Source organism: Physcomitrium patens, chromosome 21 (assembly GCF_059467195.1).
Source record: "Physcomitrium patens ecotype Gransden chromosome 21, ASM5946719v1, whole genome shotgun sequence".
NCBI classification, from domain to species: Eukaryota; Viridiplantae; Streptophyta; class Bryopsida; order Funariales; family Funariaceae; genus Physcomitrium; species Physcomitrium patens.
In genome coordinates this window covers 13375074-13394608 of record NC_143430.1, presented here as the reverse complement: position 1 = coordinate 13394608, position 19535 = coordinate 13375074, and the positions used below count along the sequence as shown (strand labels likewise).

The 19535-nt window shown below is 38.6% G+C and overlaps 2 protein-coding genes and 1 long non-coding RNA gene across 39 annotated transcripts in view; 1 reads left to right on the top strand and 2 right to left on the bottom strand.

Annotated features, from left to right (window-relative positions):
- LOC141045059 (uncharacterized) overlaps positions 1–2082 on the bottom strand; it is a 33655-nt gene extending 31573 nt beyond the window's left edge. The window contains exon 1 of the mRNA XM_090245725.1: positions 1934–2082. Within this exon, the coding sequence (XP_090101851.1) occupies positions 1934–2082 (149 nt within the window). The remainder of the gene's footprint in view (positions 1–1933) is intronic.
- Positions 2083–2741: 659 nt separating this feature from the next.
- On the top strand, positions 2742–8357 carry LOC112274206 (microtubule-associated protein 70-1). Of its 2 annotated transcripts, none has more exons than XM_090245650.1 (11): positions 2742–3309; positions 3706–3791; positions 3990–4055; positions 4191–4361; positions 4660–4830; positions 4996–5151; positions 5539–5685; positions 5935–6006; positions 6116–6790; positions 6895–7088; positions 7201–8357. In XM_090245650.1, exons 1-11 carry the CDS (start codon positions 3018–3020, stop codon positions 7208–7210), a joined length of 2040 nt encoding a protein of 679 aa, XP_090101776.1. In that variant the 5' UTR covers positions 2742–3017; the 3' UTR covers positions 7211–8357. The 2 variants fall into 2 exon arrangements, with proteins under 2 accessions (XP_090101776.1, XP_024359240.2); XM_024503472.3 differs by having other exon boundaries at positions 7196–8357.
- A 1359-nt stretch (positions 8358–9716) lies between these two features.
- Positions 9717–12456, bottom strand: LOC149986772 (uncharacterized). Of its 36 annotated transcripts, none has more exons than XR_016499843.1 (5): positions 11892–12317; positions 11643–11655; positions 11435–11517; positions 11083–11157; positions 9717–10960 (listed from the first exon to the last, which is right to left on the bottom strand). It is a non-coding gene; the product is annotated as an uncharacterized LOC149986772 (long non-coding RNA). The 36 variants fall into 36 exon arrangements; XR_016499844.1 differs by having other exon boundaries at positions 10928–10960; positions 11083–11176; positions 11458–11517; positions 11892–12456; XR_016499840.1 differs by having other exon boundaries at positions 9717–11176; positions 11892–12456.
- Positions 12457–19535: the final 7079 nt, after the last annotated feature.

The window sequence follows — 19535 nt, the reverse complement described above, 5'->3', positions numbered from 1 at the left end:
GATTTTTTTGTTTTAACTTTTTTTAATATTATAATGTAAATAAGTTTTTGCACTAAGATTTTGTGTTCAATAAAGAGTATATAGTTAACATGTAATCAGTATTATTTAAAATTATATATATATATATATATATATATATATAATTTAAAATAATATTGATTACATGTTGATAATATATATATATATATATATATATATATATCTGAAAATGGAATCATATATTTGCATGCCTACATGATGAGAAAGAATGAATGAAAAAAACAAAACAAAACAAAACAATAACAACTTTGTCATTCAAATCAGTATAAATAACAGTTTTATACATGATATTGAATCAATCCTAAAAGTTTGCATAAACATTAAATAGACAAAGTAGATGTGTAAGATCTAGTACATCTACTTTGTCAAAAATAGACTTAGTGCAAAAAATACTAGATCTTACACATCTACTTTGTCTATTTAATGTTTATGCAAACTTTTAGGATTGATTCAATATCATGTATAAAACATACTAGATCTTACACATCACAAATATTTCTACTGATTTTCCAATGAAAATAAAGTGAGTTGCGATGAGAGAACATTAATTTTTTTTTATTTTAAAGAGTGCCGCAAAACATAATTCCTGAAATCTTAGTACAATCAGAAACATTATTTATTTATTTATTTATTTATTTTGTGTATGTGTGCGTGATTGAGAGAGATTGTACAAGTGCAACATATCAAGTATATATGGGGGATAAAGGGTTCATATATGTGTATGTGTGTATATATATATATATATATATATAATATTCCAATTGGGTTAAGAGATGAGAATAAGCAGCGTTCACACTGGAGAAACAGATGAACAGATCTAGGGTATTTTGATGGGGCTTCATCGGTTGGCACCCACCATTGAGTGCCAGTATAACCAACTCAAGCAGCAGGATTATCTAGATCCTTCTACTACCCTATACCCGTGCCAACAGAGTTTTTAATTTGCCTGATTGACTCCCATGAAGAAAGGTTATTGCAACATATAGAAAGAATACAAATACCCAGCACGGTATTCAGGGACGAACGGACATAGGCCCTGCTTTGCTTCATCCAATCTGGGGGGAGGGGCAGTCAATGAATCAGGCTGTGTTGGTCTTTGGTATTCGTGTTAAGGGTCCAAAGCTGGCTTGACTTCATTCATTCATTTATCTATTCGTTCGTTCGTGATTTCATTCGTTGATGAAAGGGTGGTATGGGCCAGTGCCCACTTCCTCACACGGATGAACGTACATCACTTGGATGGATGGGGAAAATACATGGGGAAGGGGTTCCACCTTTGTGAGAGACAAAGTGGGTATTTGATCCCAAAGAATGCAGTGGCTGAATGCATATTGTTCAACCCACTTTGTTTGTTTCTACTTGTCCTAGCTCTGCTAATTGTGCCCCTCCCCTCCCCCTTCTGGATGCTTTCCCTTCGGGATCCATTATTTATTTATTTATTTATTTATATTATTTATTTTTTGCTTTCCTCAATAGCAATTGCATGGCATCTCATCACCAAGTGAATGTAGTGTGACATGGGGGGGGGGCTTCCATTCAAGTTCCAAGAGCTTAAAACAAGACAAAAACTTATTCTGCAACTTCGTCTTCTTCTTCTTCATCTTCAAATTTGTAATATGAATATACAAGATGCGTAGTGTGCCAACAACTTTAAGCTATCAAACACTTGAGTGGAGAGGGCCAAGTCTTGTAACGCTAAAGCCAAGGGAGTTGGCCTTTCATCCATCCACCAAAAGCCGTTCATCCGAAAAATCATCCATCCATACATCGGTCCCATTTGGGTCACCAATCATCTCAACCCCGACATGAGTCAAGGGAAAAGGGGCCAAGTTTGCTTTGCTTGGTCCCACAGCACACCCAGCAAGCCCTCCTTCCTCAACACTACATAAGAGACCGCGAGGGGGAGGCTTGTTTCATGGTCGGAACAGGCGGATGATTCTCTGTGGACAGAAGCAAGGAAGGACGGAAGGGCACTATAGCACCAGAAGAAGAGTGGTGACAGGGGGCGGCGTTCTCTGCTACTACTCTAGTAGTCAGCCCCATTGCTGCTGCTGCTGCACATCTTTCTAGCCTCTAATCCCCAGCGAGCTCTCTCACACACACGGAGCGAGGGACAGAGAGAGAGAGAGAGAGATTGAGAGATTGAGAGAGAGGAAAAAGCGGAATTTCAATCTGGCTTCATCCTACTATGCCATGCCATTCACTGATGAGAGACTGGTATTCTTCTGTTGATTCTCCTCACTTACTCATTCACCACACCCCCAGCGGCGTGGCTGGCTGGCACTCATCAGAGAAACCCCAACATCATCGCAACCAACCTGACATCATTGTTGGTGGTGCTGTAGCGACAACCGCAACAGACAGGGAGGAGGCAAAAAGCGAGTGGCTAGCAGCGAGTGGCGGGGGCCAGGGCGTGGTGGTGCTGTGCTGCAGTTCTCCTCTCTTCCTGCTGCGTACCTCCAAAACTTTGTTTCTTTCTTTGGGTGGAGAGGTCGAGAGAGAGAGCGGCGCGTTGCGATTTCCTAGAGAGATGGCTGCATTGGTGATGTGGGTTTAGTTAAGGGGTGAACCGAGAGGTGGGTATGAAGGACAGACTAGAGGGAGTAGGAAGGAGAAGTGAGTGTTGCGGTGATTAGTGGGGTAGAATATGTGACGTGCAGAGCAGCAGCCGATAGGAGTCTTTTTTATTCGTTGATGTGAGTGACATCGTGGGTTGGGGGATGTTTGTTTGGTGGGGCAGAGGGGAGGTTGTGATGAGGAGAGAGAAGAAGAGGGTTTCTCAAGAGGGTTAAGGTCTTTGCCAGATGTAGAAGGGAAACAGGTGAGGAATAGATGACGATGACGGAGTTTTGCGATTCGGGATGGAATTGTTGCGTCTGCAGGCGCAGCCATGTCCGCCAAGGTCGCGGCCGATCGTTTGATGTGTGAGCGCAGGGGTTGAATTAGAGGCCGGAAGGTGTGAGGCGGGGCCAGGAACGATGACTTCTAGGGTGCCTAGGAAGTTGGTAGGTAGGGCAATGGCGGATTCGATGAGTAGTAGCGTAGATGACGACGACAACTCCCTCGATGGGCGCAACAGCTCGCATGGCGATAGGCGGCAGAGCCTTGACTACATAAACGTCTATCATTCTCCTACCTTCCCAAAGACGGAGGAGAAACCTAAACGCAGAAGCCCGCGGCCAGCTTATGCCACTGGGGATTTGATGAACCATTTTAATGGCTCGGATCCAGTGCGATTGGAGCTGACGCGCTTGGAAAACGAATTAAGGGGTAAGGCATCTGCACTACTATTATCGAGCCTTCGGCAACGTTTAAGATTTAGCTCGGCACTCAATCACATGCAGGCAGGCCTTCTTAGGTCACCGTATGGGGACTATACCGTCATTGTAGGTCGACCCTCCTTCACGACATAGGAACCTTAAATCATGTCTTTCTCGAACCTCTTATTGCATGCAAGAACCCTTTCTCATGGACATCCGGTTTAAGAGTTTCATTTTGCTGGGTAGTGATAGATCTATACAGAGTAACCGTAGTGTGCGAGTCCCACCCCCCACCAAGCCAGCGGTTGGGTTAGTTCTAGGCGATCTTGTTGCCATTTCTGGATGACGAATTTCTAGTTTAATTTTCTCGAGTCAGAATTGTAACAATGTGATGTCATTGATTTAGACAAGAATCGCTCATTGGCGGATGCCCAAGCAGAGATCAAATCCCTCCGAATATCAGACCGTCTAAAACAAAAAGCAGTGGATGAGGTACATATTCAGCCACTCGTGTTGACGCTTGTATGTACTAGTGTGAGGATTCCATGTCCCTAGACTGACAGTTTGAGGCTGAAACAGTTCAGCTGTGCTTGTGACTCTGATAAGCTCGCCCGTTCATTTGCTGAAGCTTCTTATTCTCGAAAGAAGCATCTCCATCAAGAGTTAATCCTGCTTGACTGTCACGTGCAGCTTTCTGATGAGCTGGAGAAAGTCGACGACAAACTCAAAGGGACTTTGGTTCTCCTTGACAACAAGGTACTGATATCAGAGACTCCTAGACTCATTTTTTGTATTGTCAAAGTCCCCGATGCGGCCATTTCTTTAGTAGTACATCGGTTCTATAATGTACCAGATGCAGTCAACAATTTGAAATTCGGTGCGTTTTCACAGAATCTTGAAGTGAAGAAAATGAATGATGAAAGGAAAGCAGCACTAGCAGCACAGACCGCAGCAGAGGCGACTCTAAGAAGGGTTCAGGCGTCTCAAAAGGACAATGACATGCCTCCGTTGGAGGTTATCTTAGCTCCGCTTGAGGCTGAATTGAAATTGGCGCGTCTAGAGGTATGTCTGAACCACGACACATAGCACAGAAGTGAATCATCAACACTACCAATCTTGGAACTATGTCACATGTCCTCCTGAAATTCAAAAGTGTTTCAAATCAAAGAGGGACCAGAACTTCCAACCTGCTCTAGTCGTGTTCCATTAATCCATATCGCAAGTCATGATTTGGTCCTTATAAACGCAACCTCCTGTCAGTTAGTTTACAGGAGACAGCACTCCTGAATCTACTCCAAACTCTGCTATGTATCTCTGTGCAGCGGAAGGTGATAGTGCTGTGGTGGTTTTGACGTTGCAGATTTCAAAGCTACAAGAAACGAACAGAGCTCTGGACCGGTTGACGAAGTCGAAGGAGGCGGCCCTTATCGAGTCCGAAAGGGTGATCAAAGCAGCCGAGGCTAAGGCCTCTATGGTGGACGATTTGCAGAACCGGAACCAAGAGCTGCTGAAGCAGATCGAGATCTGCCAGGTACGTGGGCGTGAGCGGGGTCGATGCACGTATTGGTTGGTGCATGGAAGGTTGGTATTGTGGCAGAGTCGCACACATGTGATGTGCATGTGGATAGTTTGTCCGGAAAGTGTTGGGCGGGGGCCGAGGTGAGAGGCGTGAATCTAAGAGTCGGGGTGTTGGCAGGAAGAGAACAAAATCCTGGATAAGATGCACAGGAGCAAAGTGAACGAGGTGGAGAAGCTGAGCGCAACGGTTCGCGATCTGGAGGAGGCGGTTCTAGCTGGAGGGGCTGCGGTGAACGCTGCTCGGGACTACCAGCGGCAAGTGCATGAATTGATGGTGAGGAGGCGAAGGAAGGGGTTGTGTGTGTTTGCGTGGATGTGGGGTGGAGTGCAAAAGTGTATGTTAGGGGTGTTGACGAGTGGAGTCGCAGAGTAATGGGTGGGAGGTAGATTTGGAGGATGCGAGGGTTTGCGAAGGCGTGGTGCATGGACGGTGGAGTATAGCGAGGTGGAGCGTGGTTAGGTCCAGTGTACAGGAGGGGTGGGTGCAAATGAAGAAGCAGTGAGGGTAACATGGGATGAGGTGTGAGACGAGCGGATGGCAGGCGTGAGTGTTTGGGTGTGGGTGGGTATGGAGTGTGAGGAGAGGGAGGTGGAGCGGAGGTGGCGGTGAGTAGTTTGGAAGGGAGCGTGTGGCAGCGGAATAACATGGTTGGTGTGGCAGGAAATAAAGCGGACGTTGGAGCGTGAACTGGCACGAGCGAAGATCAGTGCGAACAGAGTGGCTACGGTGGTTGCGAACGACTGGAAAGACGAAAGCGAGAAAGTGATGCCGGTGAAGCAGTGGCTGGAAGAGCGGCGGTTTTTGCAGGTAGTGGGGTGAAGCAGTAGCGTGGGGTGAATGGTGGTGGGTGGGAGTCGGGGGTGTGGGGTGAGTCGGTGTTATGTTGTGGGGAAGGGGGAGGTTTGGGTAGGAGATGCAGATGATGGTGTGGGAAGCAGGGTGGGTGGATGGGTGGTAGGGGGTGGGAAGTGAATGAGGTGTTGTTGAGATAGAAATGTGCGTGGAGAAGTGGTGGTGTGTGGGAAGGTGACGGAGTGGGTGTATGTGTGGGGACAGGGTGAGATGCAGCAACTGCGCGAGAAGCTGGCGTCGGCGGAGAGAACGTGCAAGAGCGAAGCGCAGCTGAAGGTGCGGATGATGTGGGTGTGTGGTAGCAGTTGCAGTTGGAGAGGTGAGGATGGTGAGGGTGAGGGTGGAGAATGGGATGGTAACGGCGGGTGTTGGGGGTGAGGTGCAGGAGAAGGTGCAGCTCCGGCTGAAGGTGCTGGAGGAGGGGTTGAAGTCCGGGAACGGGACGGTGCGGCGTGGTGCGGGTGCGGGTGGGACGGTGGAAGCAAAGCGAAGCTCGAGCGTGACGAGCAACGGAAGCGTGCGGAAGGGGAGCGGGAGCGAAGAAGGAGCAAAAGTGCTTGCGAACGGTTCCCGAGCTCGGCGGTCTGCGGTAAGCCAGCTGAGGGCGATGGGTGGGCCGTTGGTGAAGAACGGGCGGTTGACGTCGAAGTCTTTCGATGGTGGTGGCGGGGGTCGGAGTAGCAGCGGGGGCTCGTACGACGCGGGGGGTATGGCGGCGCTGAAGCCATTCACGAACGGGTTTGAGGAGCTGCGGGCAGGGATAAAGACGGAGAGCAGGAGCTGCAGCGGCGAAGCGGGTGCAAGTCCCGAAGGCGCGAGCGCGCAGGGCGAGGAGGGTAGCGAGGGCGCGAAGGAGGAGGGAGGGGAAGGCAAGGCGGCAGCGGAATGCGGTGGTGCAGGAGGAGTGGGACGCAGCGGTGCAGCAGGGGATGCGGGAGAAGGAGCGGGCGACACGGTGTCGGGGGTGCTGTACGATATGTTGCAGAAGGAAGTGATATCGCTGAGAAGAGCTTCGCAGGAGAAGGACCAAAGCCTGAAGGACAAGGACAATGCGATAGAGGTGCGGTAGTTTGGGAATGGCGGGGAACAGGGGCAGAGCAGGAGGGGAGAGTGGAGGTGGGCGTGGATGGATGCGGTGCTGACGGTGGCATTTGTGGGATGCAGATGCTGTCGAAGAAGGTGGACACGCTGGGGAAAGCGATGGAGGTGGAGGCGAAGAAGATGCGGCGAGAAGTGACAGTGATGGAGAAAGAGGTGGCATCGATGAGGGTGGACAAGGATCAGGAACGGAGAATGAGGCGGCTGAGCATGATGAAGGAACCTGTAAATAGTTCACAGCGGCTTTCTCTTTCTGGAAGGTATGGTGGCGGAAGGCGGGTGGGGGTTTTGTGGTGTTGGGTGGCAGATGGGGAGGGTTGTGATTGGGTTGAAGGAACGTGCTGAGAGGTGGGTTGGTGGCGTGCAGAGCAGCGAACGGTAGCCTGAGGCAGGGACCGTGAGGAGCGGCGACATGGAGTGGGTTGCTGGACTAGACATTGATTATGCAAACCATGCAAAATGCAGAGACTAGAGAAGTCTACAGAAGGCAGGCGTGATGCTGGCGCGTGTTTTACGATAGCGGGATTGCTGCGTCATGGTTGGTGCGGTTGTGAATGAAGATAGAAAAGTGCGGGTGCTGTGGACATTCCAGAGACCCCAAGATTTATACAGCAGCAAGATTTCCGTGCGCCCGTAGGTTACCAGCATGAATGTACTGCTCGGAAGAGCGATCTCTTCTTCTGTTGGCAGTGCTGACAAGTAGGATACAAGCCAGCATTGTTTCGTTTCATGGTTCGATGTCGTTGGGTGCAGCCTGATGTTTTCATTTTGTCGCTCTTGGCACTGCTCATTTCAAGCGTTCGGTTGCAGTTGATTTAATGTAGTCTGAAGTTCGAAGAGCACTATATGATCGTTACGTTAGGGATGTCGGGGCAGCGGCTGCTCGGTTATATTTGATACTGGTTCGGGTTTCGAATTTCTCAAATCCGCTGAGTTCGGTGATCTGCAGCTTGTTGTGGTGGGTGGTTTTCTTGGAGGGGATGGTGAAGACTGTCTGGTTCTTTAGTGGAGTTGGCTTCGTAGCTGGTACTGCGTCTGGCATAGCTTCCTCTAGAGTAGGATCAATAGTTTCAAGTATTTGGAATTTCTTTAGCTTTTTAGGTGGGGCATGACCTTGGTGAAGCTGGTAGCATGGGTGGCGATGGAAATCATGTGTGCCCTTGAGCTGTGTAAGGGTAACGAGGGCGTTTAGTCAGGATCTTGTTTCCTTCATTTCTGATCATGTACCTGTACCGTAGATACATTGTATGAACATTATGTGTGTTTGCAGTTGAGAAGCTTTAGCCTAGTAGTTGGAAGTTGTTGGTCCAGTCTTCAAATATATAGTGCGGAAACGAACCGTGTAATTGTAATTTAGTTCAACATAAGATGCTGCTGTAGGTGATACGTTGTATATCATTGTATAGTTAGCAGGCTGTCGGTCTTGGCTCATTCTTGCACTGTTGCAAGTCTGACCATTTCCTTGACTTTTGTGTAACCGAGGCTCCTTAGTCAAAAAGCTATAATGCTGTGAAGTTCACTTTCTTTAACGGATCAGTTCTACTCAACAGATGAAGATGCCCTAATCTCTTCGTTGCATTCAGTTGGCATTTAGTATCGAAGTCTCTGGTCACAATGTGGTACTACCACGTCATGATGGTTAAATCTTTGCACAATGTCAGCTGGTACGCTGCTTTTAAGTTTTCTCTTTATTATTACCGGTCAGCGTTCGGCTTTTCCCTTTTAGTCGCAAAGCTGTGATTCTAGCTACCAGAACGAGGTTCGGAACGTGCTGCCTGACTTCTGGTGTTAAGCAGAGTTTACATGTTTAACGGCTTTGTCAGTCTGGACGCGCTGCAAAGTAATCCATACACTCTCCCAGGTGAGGACTGTGAAGTATCACTGCGATGAGTCCTTTGACCGCATTCATTTGTCCAAATTGTGTGTACTCAGTGAATGGTCCAAAGCCCACTCAGGATGTAAAGGGCATATTTGTCATGAAATTTTCTCTTGGGAGCGCGGAAATTGCTTAGTGAAGGTCTGCTTCGAGCGGATCTTTCAGGATTCGATGCGACGACTGCAGTGATTTTCAAAAACATTTGGTCCAGCTTCAAAGAATTATCGCTGTTTCATTACGTACTTTGTAGTACCTCGACTATGTTATCATGTTACTTCAGTTAACGATTGAAAGACCAGGGTGAAGATCGTGCAGTATGTATGGATTCGAGCAAAAATCTTTCCACGTACCACGAAAAGCAGATCAAATTTAGTAGAAGGCAAGTATCCCGTTCAACTTACCGAATAATTTGCAGATGTTGCTGTCGCAGTATATGGGTGTAGGTTTGGTTGAATGCAGGGTATGTGAAAGGGTTAATATTGCAAGCATTTCTAGGACGTAAGTGAGAAGGATTGCCGATTCCCATAGAGCTACTGGTTTTGGTGCCAACGGTCTCCGGTACCGTAATCTCGAGCCTACTTCTGCCATCGTCGACAGTTGAGCTAGATTTTTCAAACAACGCCTCACACCTTGTCACCCTGTTAACTGGATCAAATCCTGTTGAAAAATCGTTTTGTTTCAGATGAGCGTCGACACAAGGTCTGCATGTCGAGAGCCAAGGCACAGTATATCTTGCATGTGGAGTCCACTCATTCCACTGTTACATCAGAATACTGTTTCTGAGATGAAAGAATTCTGAGGATGGCATCACGAACACAATTTGATGTGATGATCATTTATTCCGCTCCCTTAAAAGCCGTTTCGAGGACTGAAATTTCATCTCTACAATTCTCTGCTTCTCATTCTAAGATTGAATATCTTCGTGAAAAACCATTTAGAGGAACTTCCAATCGACGAGTGAGCAATCGAAGGCAAATCATCAACTATCTCTGGTCCAATTCAATTAAACCGATCGCATTGAAACCTTATTGGCACTTTCTTTATAAACTCAATGTTTTTGACCAATTGACCATGCTAAGAGAATTCTCTATAGACGCCTAATTCATGCTATCAATAGGTTCCTTGTTGCTGAGCAAAAATCGAGGCACTTCACTACACAAAAAACACTGTAATATGACGAAGGCACATGACTATAAATGCCTTGAACATGCAAATAATGTTGGTGTAGGGAGCTCGGTAAAATCCTTGTTGCGTTGTAAAGCTTACGATAATGACAGTTCCTCACAATTCAACTTTACAGCCTGCACATGATCACAATAAATAGCTGATTCCATGCGTGTAACACGCCGTTTCAGTTGGGGACCACCATCACACCATAGCGGCAAATAGTGCATCTGCACTTGCACGTAATGAGGCTCCAGAACTGGGCGCTTCAATATAGCACACAGTCAACTGAGTCTTCCTTTCAACATGCCTTCACCTTTCTCTCTTTGAATAGCAATATATAGCTATTGCAATTCCTTTCAAATGCTTTCAAATTCTTGGTTCAAGAATTTGCAGGGTTTTTTATTACGAGATGTTGACTATTTACAATAAATGCAGCTTAGCTTCTCTATTACAATGAGCTCCTGCTAGTTCCGGAGATCTTGTCAAAAATTCTTCACGATCATGTGAACTAATCACTACTGTGAAAATTGAGAATGCTTCAGATTATAATTGCTTGCAGAAGATCATTTGCAAGTGTCGGTGAACTATGACCTGCAAGGGTAAAGGAATAGCATGGCTTTCATAAAGAAGGCTATCCACTACAGGACTAAAAGCAATTTCATGACTGTATATTCCTTCTGAAATAGTTGACTATGATTTTATTTGTATTCAGGGGGGGGGTGAAAAAGACAAAAGAAAAAGAAACTCTAATATATTTTTGCGTAAAAGTAGGTCGAGGGTGTGACAACTCTAAATTTGCTTGAGTTGAAACACCTGAAAGCCGCTTTAAAAGTTGAAGGCGAGACTGAGACTGTAGAGCAACTTGCAGAGTGAAGTGGACAGGACGCCCAGACAACGACCTTTCAAGCAAGAGAAAACTACGATGAAACCTAATATGATCGCACCAATATTGACCAGAACTTTGACAGCCGTTCCAATTGCAAGGTCAATCTTCCATCAGATAATCTCCTGAGCTGAATATGTGTCTTGGGGATCGATTTCATGGAGTTTTTAATCCAGTGATTGATTTTCCTCACAATCCGTAAGCCCCTGTCACAAAAAATGATCGGACCTCGATAATAAAAACAATAAAGTGTTATCAGACATTAAGCGAGAAGGATTAATACGAAATTAACATATGCAGAAAGACCTGGCCAGCACTTAGCATGCACCTCCAGTACACCTGTGGAGCACACCATGCTCACTGTTGAAAATGTGCAATCTCCAGCCAGACTTTAGCTCGGGAACTGCGTTGAATACCAAAATCTGTGATGAGATCAGTCAAAATATCGAGGTAATAGTAATGACGTCTCCGCTGCACTCGATTGCGTCACAAACGCAGAGTATTAAATTCAATCGTTAAACCCTGATCCTTTCGGACGCACAGTGAACGTGTTAACCAAAATAATTACTTGTAAAACTACCTTGAGATTCAACAGTGAGTGTGGCTGTGGAAGCCGAAACGACCTCTGCAAACTACACTCTATTTCTCTATAAACTATGAGGCGTAAAAGAGTAACGAACCAGTGGGTGAAGACAGGTAGTACCGAACTGCGATCGACATAAAAGCCTTAGTCCTCGCTTCTTCTCCCTACACCCTGGTTCCTCTGACGACATTTGCAGACCAAGACGTCAGCAGCACAGAATACAGCGAAATCGAAGAAGCGGAGCTGATGCAGAGGGCATTGAGCTACGACACAACAGTAGGACCAAAAGCATTCTTCTACTCCACCTGCAAGTAGAGCCTGTCGTCATCTGAAAGTTAAGCCACGACGAATAAATTTTTAAAACAATAGACACCAATTTTCCACGCGAAATCTTGAGGTTCGAAACTTACTGTGCAACTGTCTTAAAAGTGCAGCATACAAACAGGCAACTGCCGCACTCCAAGGAAGAAATGCGTGCGAGAAGAAGTGAGTCCGGAACTACTCGATTTGTCCTACTTTATGACCAGACAGTTAGCCACCGTTAGGCTTTGTACCTATCGTTGCTGTAGGCGTTACAAAAGCCATAGCCATAGCCACAGCCATCATCGCAAAAGCACCAGTCGGTGCAGAATCCAAACATGAGCAGAAGCATGGATTGGTGTACCGGTTGCCTGACAAGCCAGAACCTGCACATCAGCGTGCCCGACAATGATATGTATACTGTTCTCCGTACTGTGGCTACATACGGTTGTTGCAGGGAACCCCACGTATGCCCTGCTTGTTGCCCCGGTACAGCATTGAGCACTCAGGCTTCCCCCACCACTACGCAAAAGGAGTAACAAAGTATGTAACAATTTACAACTTCGAATTTCAACACATAAGTTAATATAAAACGCTACTAATAATACTGATAATCATTGTGTTGATATTTTAGATAAGTATAAGATTAAAAGTAGGGAAAGCAATGCATCATAACCTGACAAAACATTAAGATGGCTACTTCATAATACTAAGTGTGAAGAATCATAAATTAGCAAAATTGCAAAACAAATTAATAAAATTGATTATTGCTATCACCTTCAAATTATTTATGATTTACACATAAAAAATGTAATAGTTATAATTTTACTTATGATTAAGTTTTGTTTTATTTTATTGAACATTCTTTTTTAGAATTTGATTTAAAAATTTGAAAATTAATCCTCTTTCGAAACAACAATGATGATAAAATAAAGTGAAATACGGTGATGAATATGAAAAGGTATAGTTCAATTCATATTATTAAAAACCATTTATAACATTGACTTCAAAAAAACTTAGATATATATATATATATATATATATATATATATATCTACCACAAATAATCATTTTAAAATCTTAATTTAAACTATGAATTAATTTAAAGAACACAACTTGAGAATGCTTTTGAAAAATTTGATTTAAGAAATACAAATTATAATTGATCCAAAAAAGATATAGTTTTGACCAGTTATGCTTAAATTATTTGATTTTGGCTAATAAGAAGGCTTCTTTATATCTTCATCTTATAATTAAGCTTCCTTATTAAATATATTGGATGACATTTTAGAATCCTTAGAGTATATAGTCTTAGTAGAGAATACTTAATATTTTTTTAATATATATAAATATAAATATAAATATAAATTTATTTATTTATTTATTTACGAGGACATAAAATGTTAGAATTTGAAGAAGTAATAAAGTTTCAAGATTATTAAAACTCATGAAATATTCATAATGAAAGTAATTCCACATTGCATAAACATGCAAACAAACTTGATGAAAATAGAGCTTCAATTATATATTTGAATAAATAAAAAATATATGAAAATTATCAAAAATCAAATATGTATATATATATATATATATATATATATATATCTATATATCTCTCTCTCTATATATATTTATTTATTTATTGATAATAATAATTTAAAAAATGATATATTATTAAATATAGAAAAAAATATAAAAAAAAATTATACAAAATATTTTTTTTGACAATGCTTTAAAAGAAATCGTATATCCTTTTATTATATCAACAAAAAATATCATCAATTTATAAATAAATAAAATATCTATATATATATATATATATATATACTAAAAATATATTAAATATACATCATTCAATACTCTCAAAGCATGATACAATCAAACAACAATAAATAATAAAGAAAAGCAAAAGACATTATGTACTAAATACATAAATTATTTAATTATTTCTATCATGTTCCAATTTCAACAACATAATATGCATTCTAAATTATAACCTATGAGCAATGCCAACACTATTCTCAATACAAATAATTGAAGTCTCTTTATAAAACCGAATTGCTTCTTTTGATATTAATTAAGATTATACTTTCTATAAATATATCCCAAAATATATTAATAGATATCAAAGATATGATGATAATGTAAAAATTATTGCTACATATTATTGACTACATATTGGATGTTCTTCTAATTTGTAAAATAATATTCTCTATTATAAAAGCGCACATATAATGCTCTTTCAAACTAAAAAATTATGATAGCAACAAGAAAAAATTGTTCCTCATTAGCAAACTGCAAGTATAGAAACATACTCTAATAACAATGACAATATAATCTTTGTTGACACTTCCTTCTTTTATTAATATTTATATAAATTATGTAAAGGCTTAGGCCATAAATATACTCCAAATTATTATTTGCACACCAATTATGCCTATAAACACATTCAAAGCTCCTAATTGGTTGATATAAATTCCTTCTTATATATCCTTGTATAGGTCTTAGATCTCTTTTTCTTCTTCCTTATCTTGGCTCAAATCCCATTTCTCTCTTTAATTATTACAAATTCAGATAAAAAAAAGGAATCTGGATTAATTAATCAAAAGTCTTCGATGTGTGTATAGATAATCATGGATGTATGTATAACAATTTGAAATATGATTGTAACTTAAACCTTAAGTAAATCATGTAATAAATTAATGTTATCAATGGTCATAGCTAAAATTGGCATTGCCTTACTAAAAACATGATCTAATCACATCATAGCTTAATGCACCTACACCTCAACTTTGTGTGAAAATTAGGTTCCTATTGTGCCTAGGTAATACAAGGCTCTAATTGAAGCAATCTACTTATCAACTCCACCTTTTTAAAGGCATACAATTGAGAGATTGTCTAGCATGACTAATTATAAGATCAAATCGCTAATATTACAGCTTGTGCTATAAGAACATGGATGGAAGAGAACACATTGTCATGTGGCATGATTTTTTATCTCAGAATATATAGAGTATTTAGATGTAGAAAATTTAGCTGTAACTTATCAAATAAGTTCTAATAAGTGATATATTCTTATTAAAAAGATAAATAAATATAATAGTATCAAAAAATATTCTTTTAATAAAATTATTTTTATATTTAAGAAGATTTATACATAAAGCTTTTTAATGCATCTAAAAATGTACTAACATCAAATCATAACTAATTATTTGCACATAAGTTTGATTTCCATAAGCTCAAAGAAATTCCATAATCATTTAATAAAAATCCATCTTTATATCATAATTTTTTCATGGCTCTATATTTCTATTATTAATACATATGTAAAGTCTTGGCTTTCAAAAATCCCTTTATTTTGTATAAAATTTCTAAATTGTAGCAAAATCCTTTCAAACTATTTTTCTCCCACAAAGGATTTTTTTTTTCTAAACCTTAGAAATTCATATCTCTTGATTCAACTATTCATTTTTTCTCAAATTATTAGATAATGTAGAATTTACCTCTAAGCTTTAATACAAAAGAAAATAAACTATAAATTTACTACAAATTGTCTGATATCTTAAAAATCCTAGTAGATACTTTAAATCCTAATTTATAAGTATCTAAATACTAGTTTCTCTGTATTTCAAAAATCCAAACTCCAAATGCTAGAAATTTTATTTATAAAATTTATTAATATGATAATATATATTTTTGGAAATTTTTAGCTAAAATCTTATCAAATTGCTCAAGATATAGCTCAAAATACAACCACTAGTAAATTAAGTTACTTACTATTTTTATATTGCAAGCACTAACTTCAACTTCCTATAACTCTTTTATCTTAACTTAAAATTCATCAAGCAATATGTAAAAAGTGTAGCTAAAAAAGTACTTTCTTCAATCCTACTTGCTGATCTTTCATTGCATTTGTTATACACATTATATCAAAAAGAGTGACAATAGATACAAAATCTACACCTTAATTTTGAGTGCCTATATCTTTTTTATAAAAACTCCAAATCATCCAGATTTTATACCAAAACCATAGCTAAAAATCTAAATTCTTTGATTCTAATCTTTTAAGTTCAAATGACCTTGAAAAAATAATCCTAAACCTTAATAAGGCCTTAGGTAACCTCCTTAAAATCCATTGGACATGAATTTTGGCCAATAAGAATGGAGATTTTTATCATCCATTTTTATTCAATTATATGGATGCCTTAATTACTCTTTTTGCTATCAAAATCATATTACGGATATATACCTATTATAATCGTTACCTAAGTAGGTAGAATTAAGCAAAAGTAAATTAATTTCATAATACCTTTTAGAGAAGCTTCCTAGAAGATTTTTAGATGTTTTTTTGACTTTACATATTTTTGTAGTTGATTGGTAGGTTAGAAACTTAGTCAAAAAATTACTCATGTACTATATATGTTAGTAGCTTGTGGAACAAGCTAACTATATGGTGGCCATATAGAAAACTTGCCTTGCAAGTCAAGATACATGTCATAGAAAGTCAATACATTTTTGGAGGTCCTATAGAATGTTACCACATAGATCCTAGATAGATAGTATATATAGAGGTAAGAATAAAGCCTTCTTCAGTCTTGTCAATTCCTTTATTGCTTCTAGTTTAGATTCAAGAGTCTCTAGTTTCCTTGTCTTTTGGCAATAGCCATGCCAATTTCTTTTTAATATACATCCTATTTTATTTCTATTTTTTTACTTTTCTTTTGACATAGATTTCTTAGGTTTATGTATATTCTTTCCATTCATATCTTTAACAGATTGACAAGAATATACTTACAATATTAGAGCTTTGTCTTCTCTTGATTAAGAATTGATTACCTTTTTTTTATAAGACATAAGCATATTAGAAGTTGTAGATTACCCTCTTCTAAACTGATATTATTTTTAGTATCTTCTTTATTCTTAAGTCTCTTCTTCTGCTTATCTTAAGCAATATTAGACATTTTTTTTATAAGTGTCATTATGACAAAGCTTCTTAAAATGATGAGTGCAATAATACAAATGCAAGAGCAATTGAGGGAGTTGATGCTTGCGATGCATCAACTCAATTTATCACTACCTTGAACAACAAAAATGATAACAAGTAAAGATATAGAAATGATTAATACACTTCTTTCAAGTTCAACATTATCATAGTTTTATCTTTTCTTAAATGAGAAGATCCAATATTGAATAATCTAAAGGTTTTTTGGTGGAGTTTTGATCTATGTATGGAGAACATGATGCAATTTGTGTTGCAATCAATAAAATTCATATCTTACAATGAGGCAATCGATTAGTGACATCATATGCTTCACAATTTAACAACTAGCGATTGATGTCAAGTAAGATAATATTACCTTTATTAGAAATTTTTTCTATGGATTATAGTATGAAGTAAAGAACTTGATGCTCAACTTACGTGATCCTTTGACATTGAGTCAAGCAACTTATTTTGCTGTAAAATGTGATAATTGGCTTTTTGAATTTCAATTTGAGAATTGTGTAAGAAAATCCCTATGCTATTATAATTCAATGGAAATACTGACAACCTCTCAATCTAAATATCTAAAAATAAAAGACATGCAAATTGATGTGGTACATTTTAAATCTCTTACCGAACAAGAAAAGACTCGTCCTCGTCAAAAAGAATTATGTTTAAATTATGAAGAAGCTAAGCACACTACTCAACATTGTCCAAAGAAATGATGCTACTACAAAATAAAGGGTGCGATTTTCAAAGATGAGCAAATGTCAAAAAAAAAAAAAAAAAATCCATTTACAATATGTAATATGCAACTAGAATCTTGTACAAATGAAGGTCTTATCTTCTCCTCAAAATCTTCTCCTTGTTTTATAATAGATATATATTTAGAATCTAATAATCTCAAAGCCTTTGCTTTAATAGATTCAAGAGCCTTAGCTTATTTTTTAGATGAAGATTTTGTTAAAAACCATAGAATATTGTTAGTACAAAAAATTAAATCCATACATGTAGAAGTAATAGATGGTTGTCCATTATCTTCTACTGATATTACTCATTAAATACTTCCTATAGATGTAGCAATAAATAGTCATAATATTTGCATAATTTTTAATATAATTAAATCTCCCTTTAATTTGATTATTTTAGATTTATCATAGTTAGAAAAGTATAATCTTATGATAGATTCAATTTCTCATAAACTTAACTTTTCTCAAAGCACTATTAACAGTTTTGTAAGAAGCCATGAGTCTAGTATAGCTAAACTTATACTCGTAGGTACAAAAGTTTTTTTGCATATTGCAAAAGAAGGATCATATTTTGTTATTTATGCCACACCCATTTTTAATGATGGAAAGACTTCAAATGGCATTTCAAGTCAATATCAAGATTTTCAAGATATTTTTGACAAAAAGAATGCATATATTTTCTTAAAGCATCATCCATATAATTGTTCAATTGACCTTAAAGAAGAAAGTCAGCCACCATTTGGTCCAATCCACAATTTATTACAAATTGAGTTGGTTGAATTCAAGAAGTACATTGACAAGAACTTGGCTAAGAATTTCATACGTTATTTGAAATCTCCTGTTGTAGCTCCTATCTTATTTGTAAAGAAAAAAGATGGATCACTACAAATGTGAGTAGATTATCGAGAACTCAATAGGATTACCATCAAGAATAGATATCTTTTATTTTTGATATCTGTACTTTTTGATCAATTAAATCAACCTAAGATCTATACAAAAATAGATCTATGAGGTGCATATAACTTCGTCTATATTAAAGAAGGAGATGAATGGAAGATTATATTTAGAATAAGGTATGGACACTTTGAATATAATGTTATACCTTTTGGACTAAAAAATCTACTAGCTACTTTTCAACATCTTATAAATGATGTTTTATGTGAATTTCTAGATGATTTTGTTGTTTGTTACTTAGATGACATTTTAATCTATTCTAAAAACATAAAAGAACATGAAGTTCATATTCGTTATATGTTGCAAAAACTTAGAGATGCGAGATTGTATGTTAAGTTGAAAAAGTATGTATTCTATACTACTTAAGTTTACTTCTTAGGATATATCATTTCCAACAAAGGACTTATAATGGATCCGAAGAAAGTTCAAACTATTATAGATTAAAAGATTCCAAGAACAATAAGAGATATGTAATGTTTTTTAGGCTTTATCAATTACTATCAGATCTTCATTAAAAAAATTTCTTAAGTTGCATCTCCTCTTACACATCTTACATGCAAAGATAAACTTAATTGGAGCAAAGAGGCTGAAATATCTTTTGAAGCTTTGAAGTCGACATTTTGTGCACCAATCTTGTATCGCAATGACTTTTTGAAGGTATTTTTTATGAAAATAGATACATCAATTTTTTTTATAAGTACTATTTTTTCACAAATAAGAAAAGATGACAAGCTCCACCCAGTAGCTTTCCATTTGAAGAAATTCTCAGCAATCGAGATTAACTATGGGATCCACAACAAAGAACTTCTTACAATTGTGGATTCTTTTCAAGAATGGCATCATTATCTAGAAGGGACTTCCAATTCAGTCACTATATATATAAATTACAAGAACCTCAAGTATTTCATGTCAGCACGTATTTTGAATTATCTTTAGACTTATTGGAATATGTCTTTGTCAAGATTTGAATTCTATATTACTTATCAGCTAAGAAAACAACAAGGTTTCTTCAATACCCTTTTTAAATGTTCTTATTTTGTTTCTAAAGAAAGAGATACAATTTTTGATTAATAAAGGATAATTTCATTGAAGCCAAAATAATTTCATCTTCAAGCAATGAAATCAACATTGACTATTGATTCAACTTTTTTCAAACAAATTCAATCAAGTATGTCCTCTGGTCCTCTTATTTATAATATCAAAAATATTTCTTT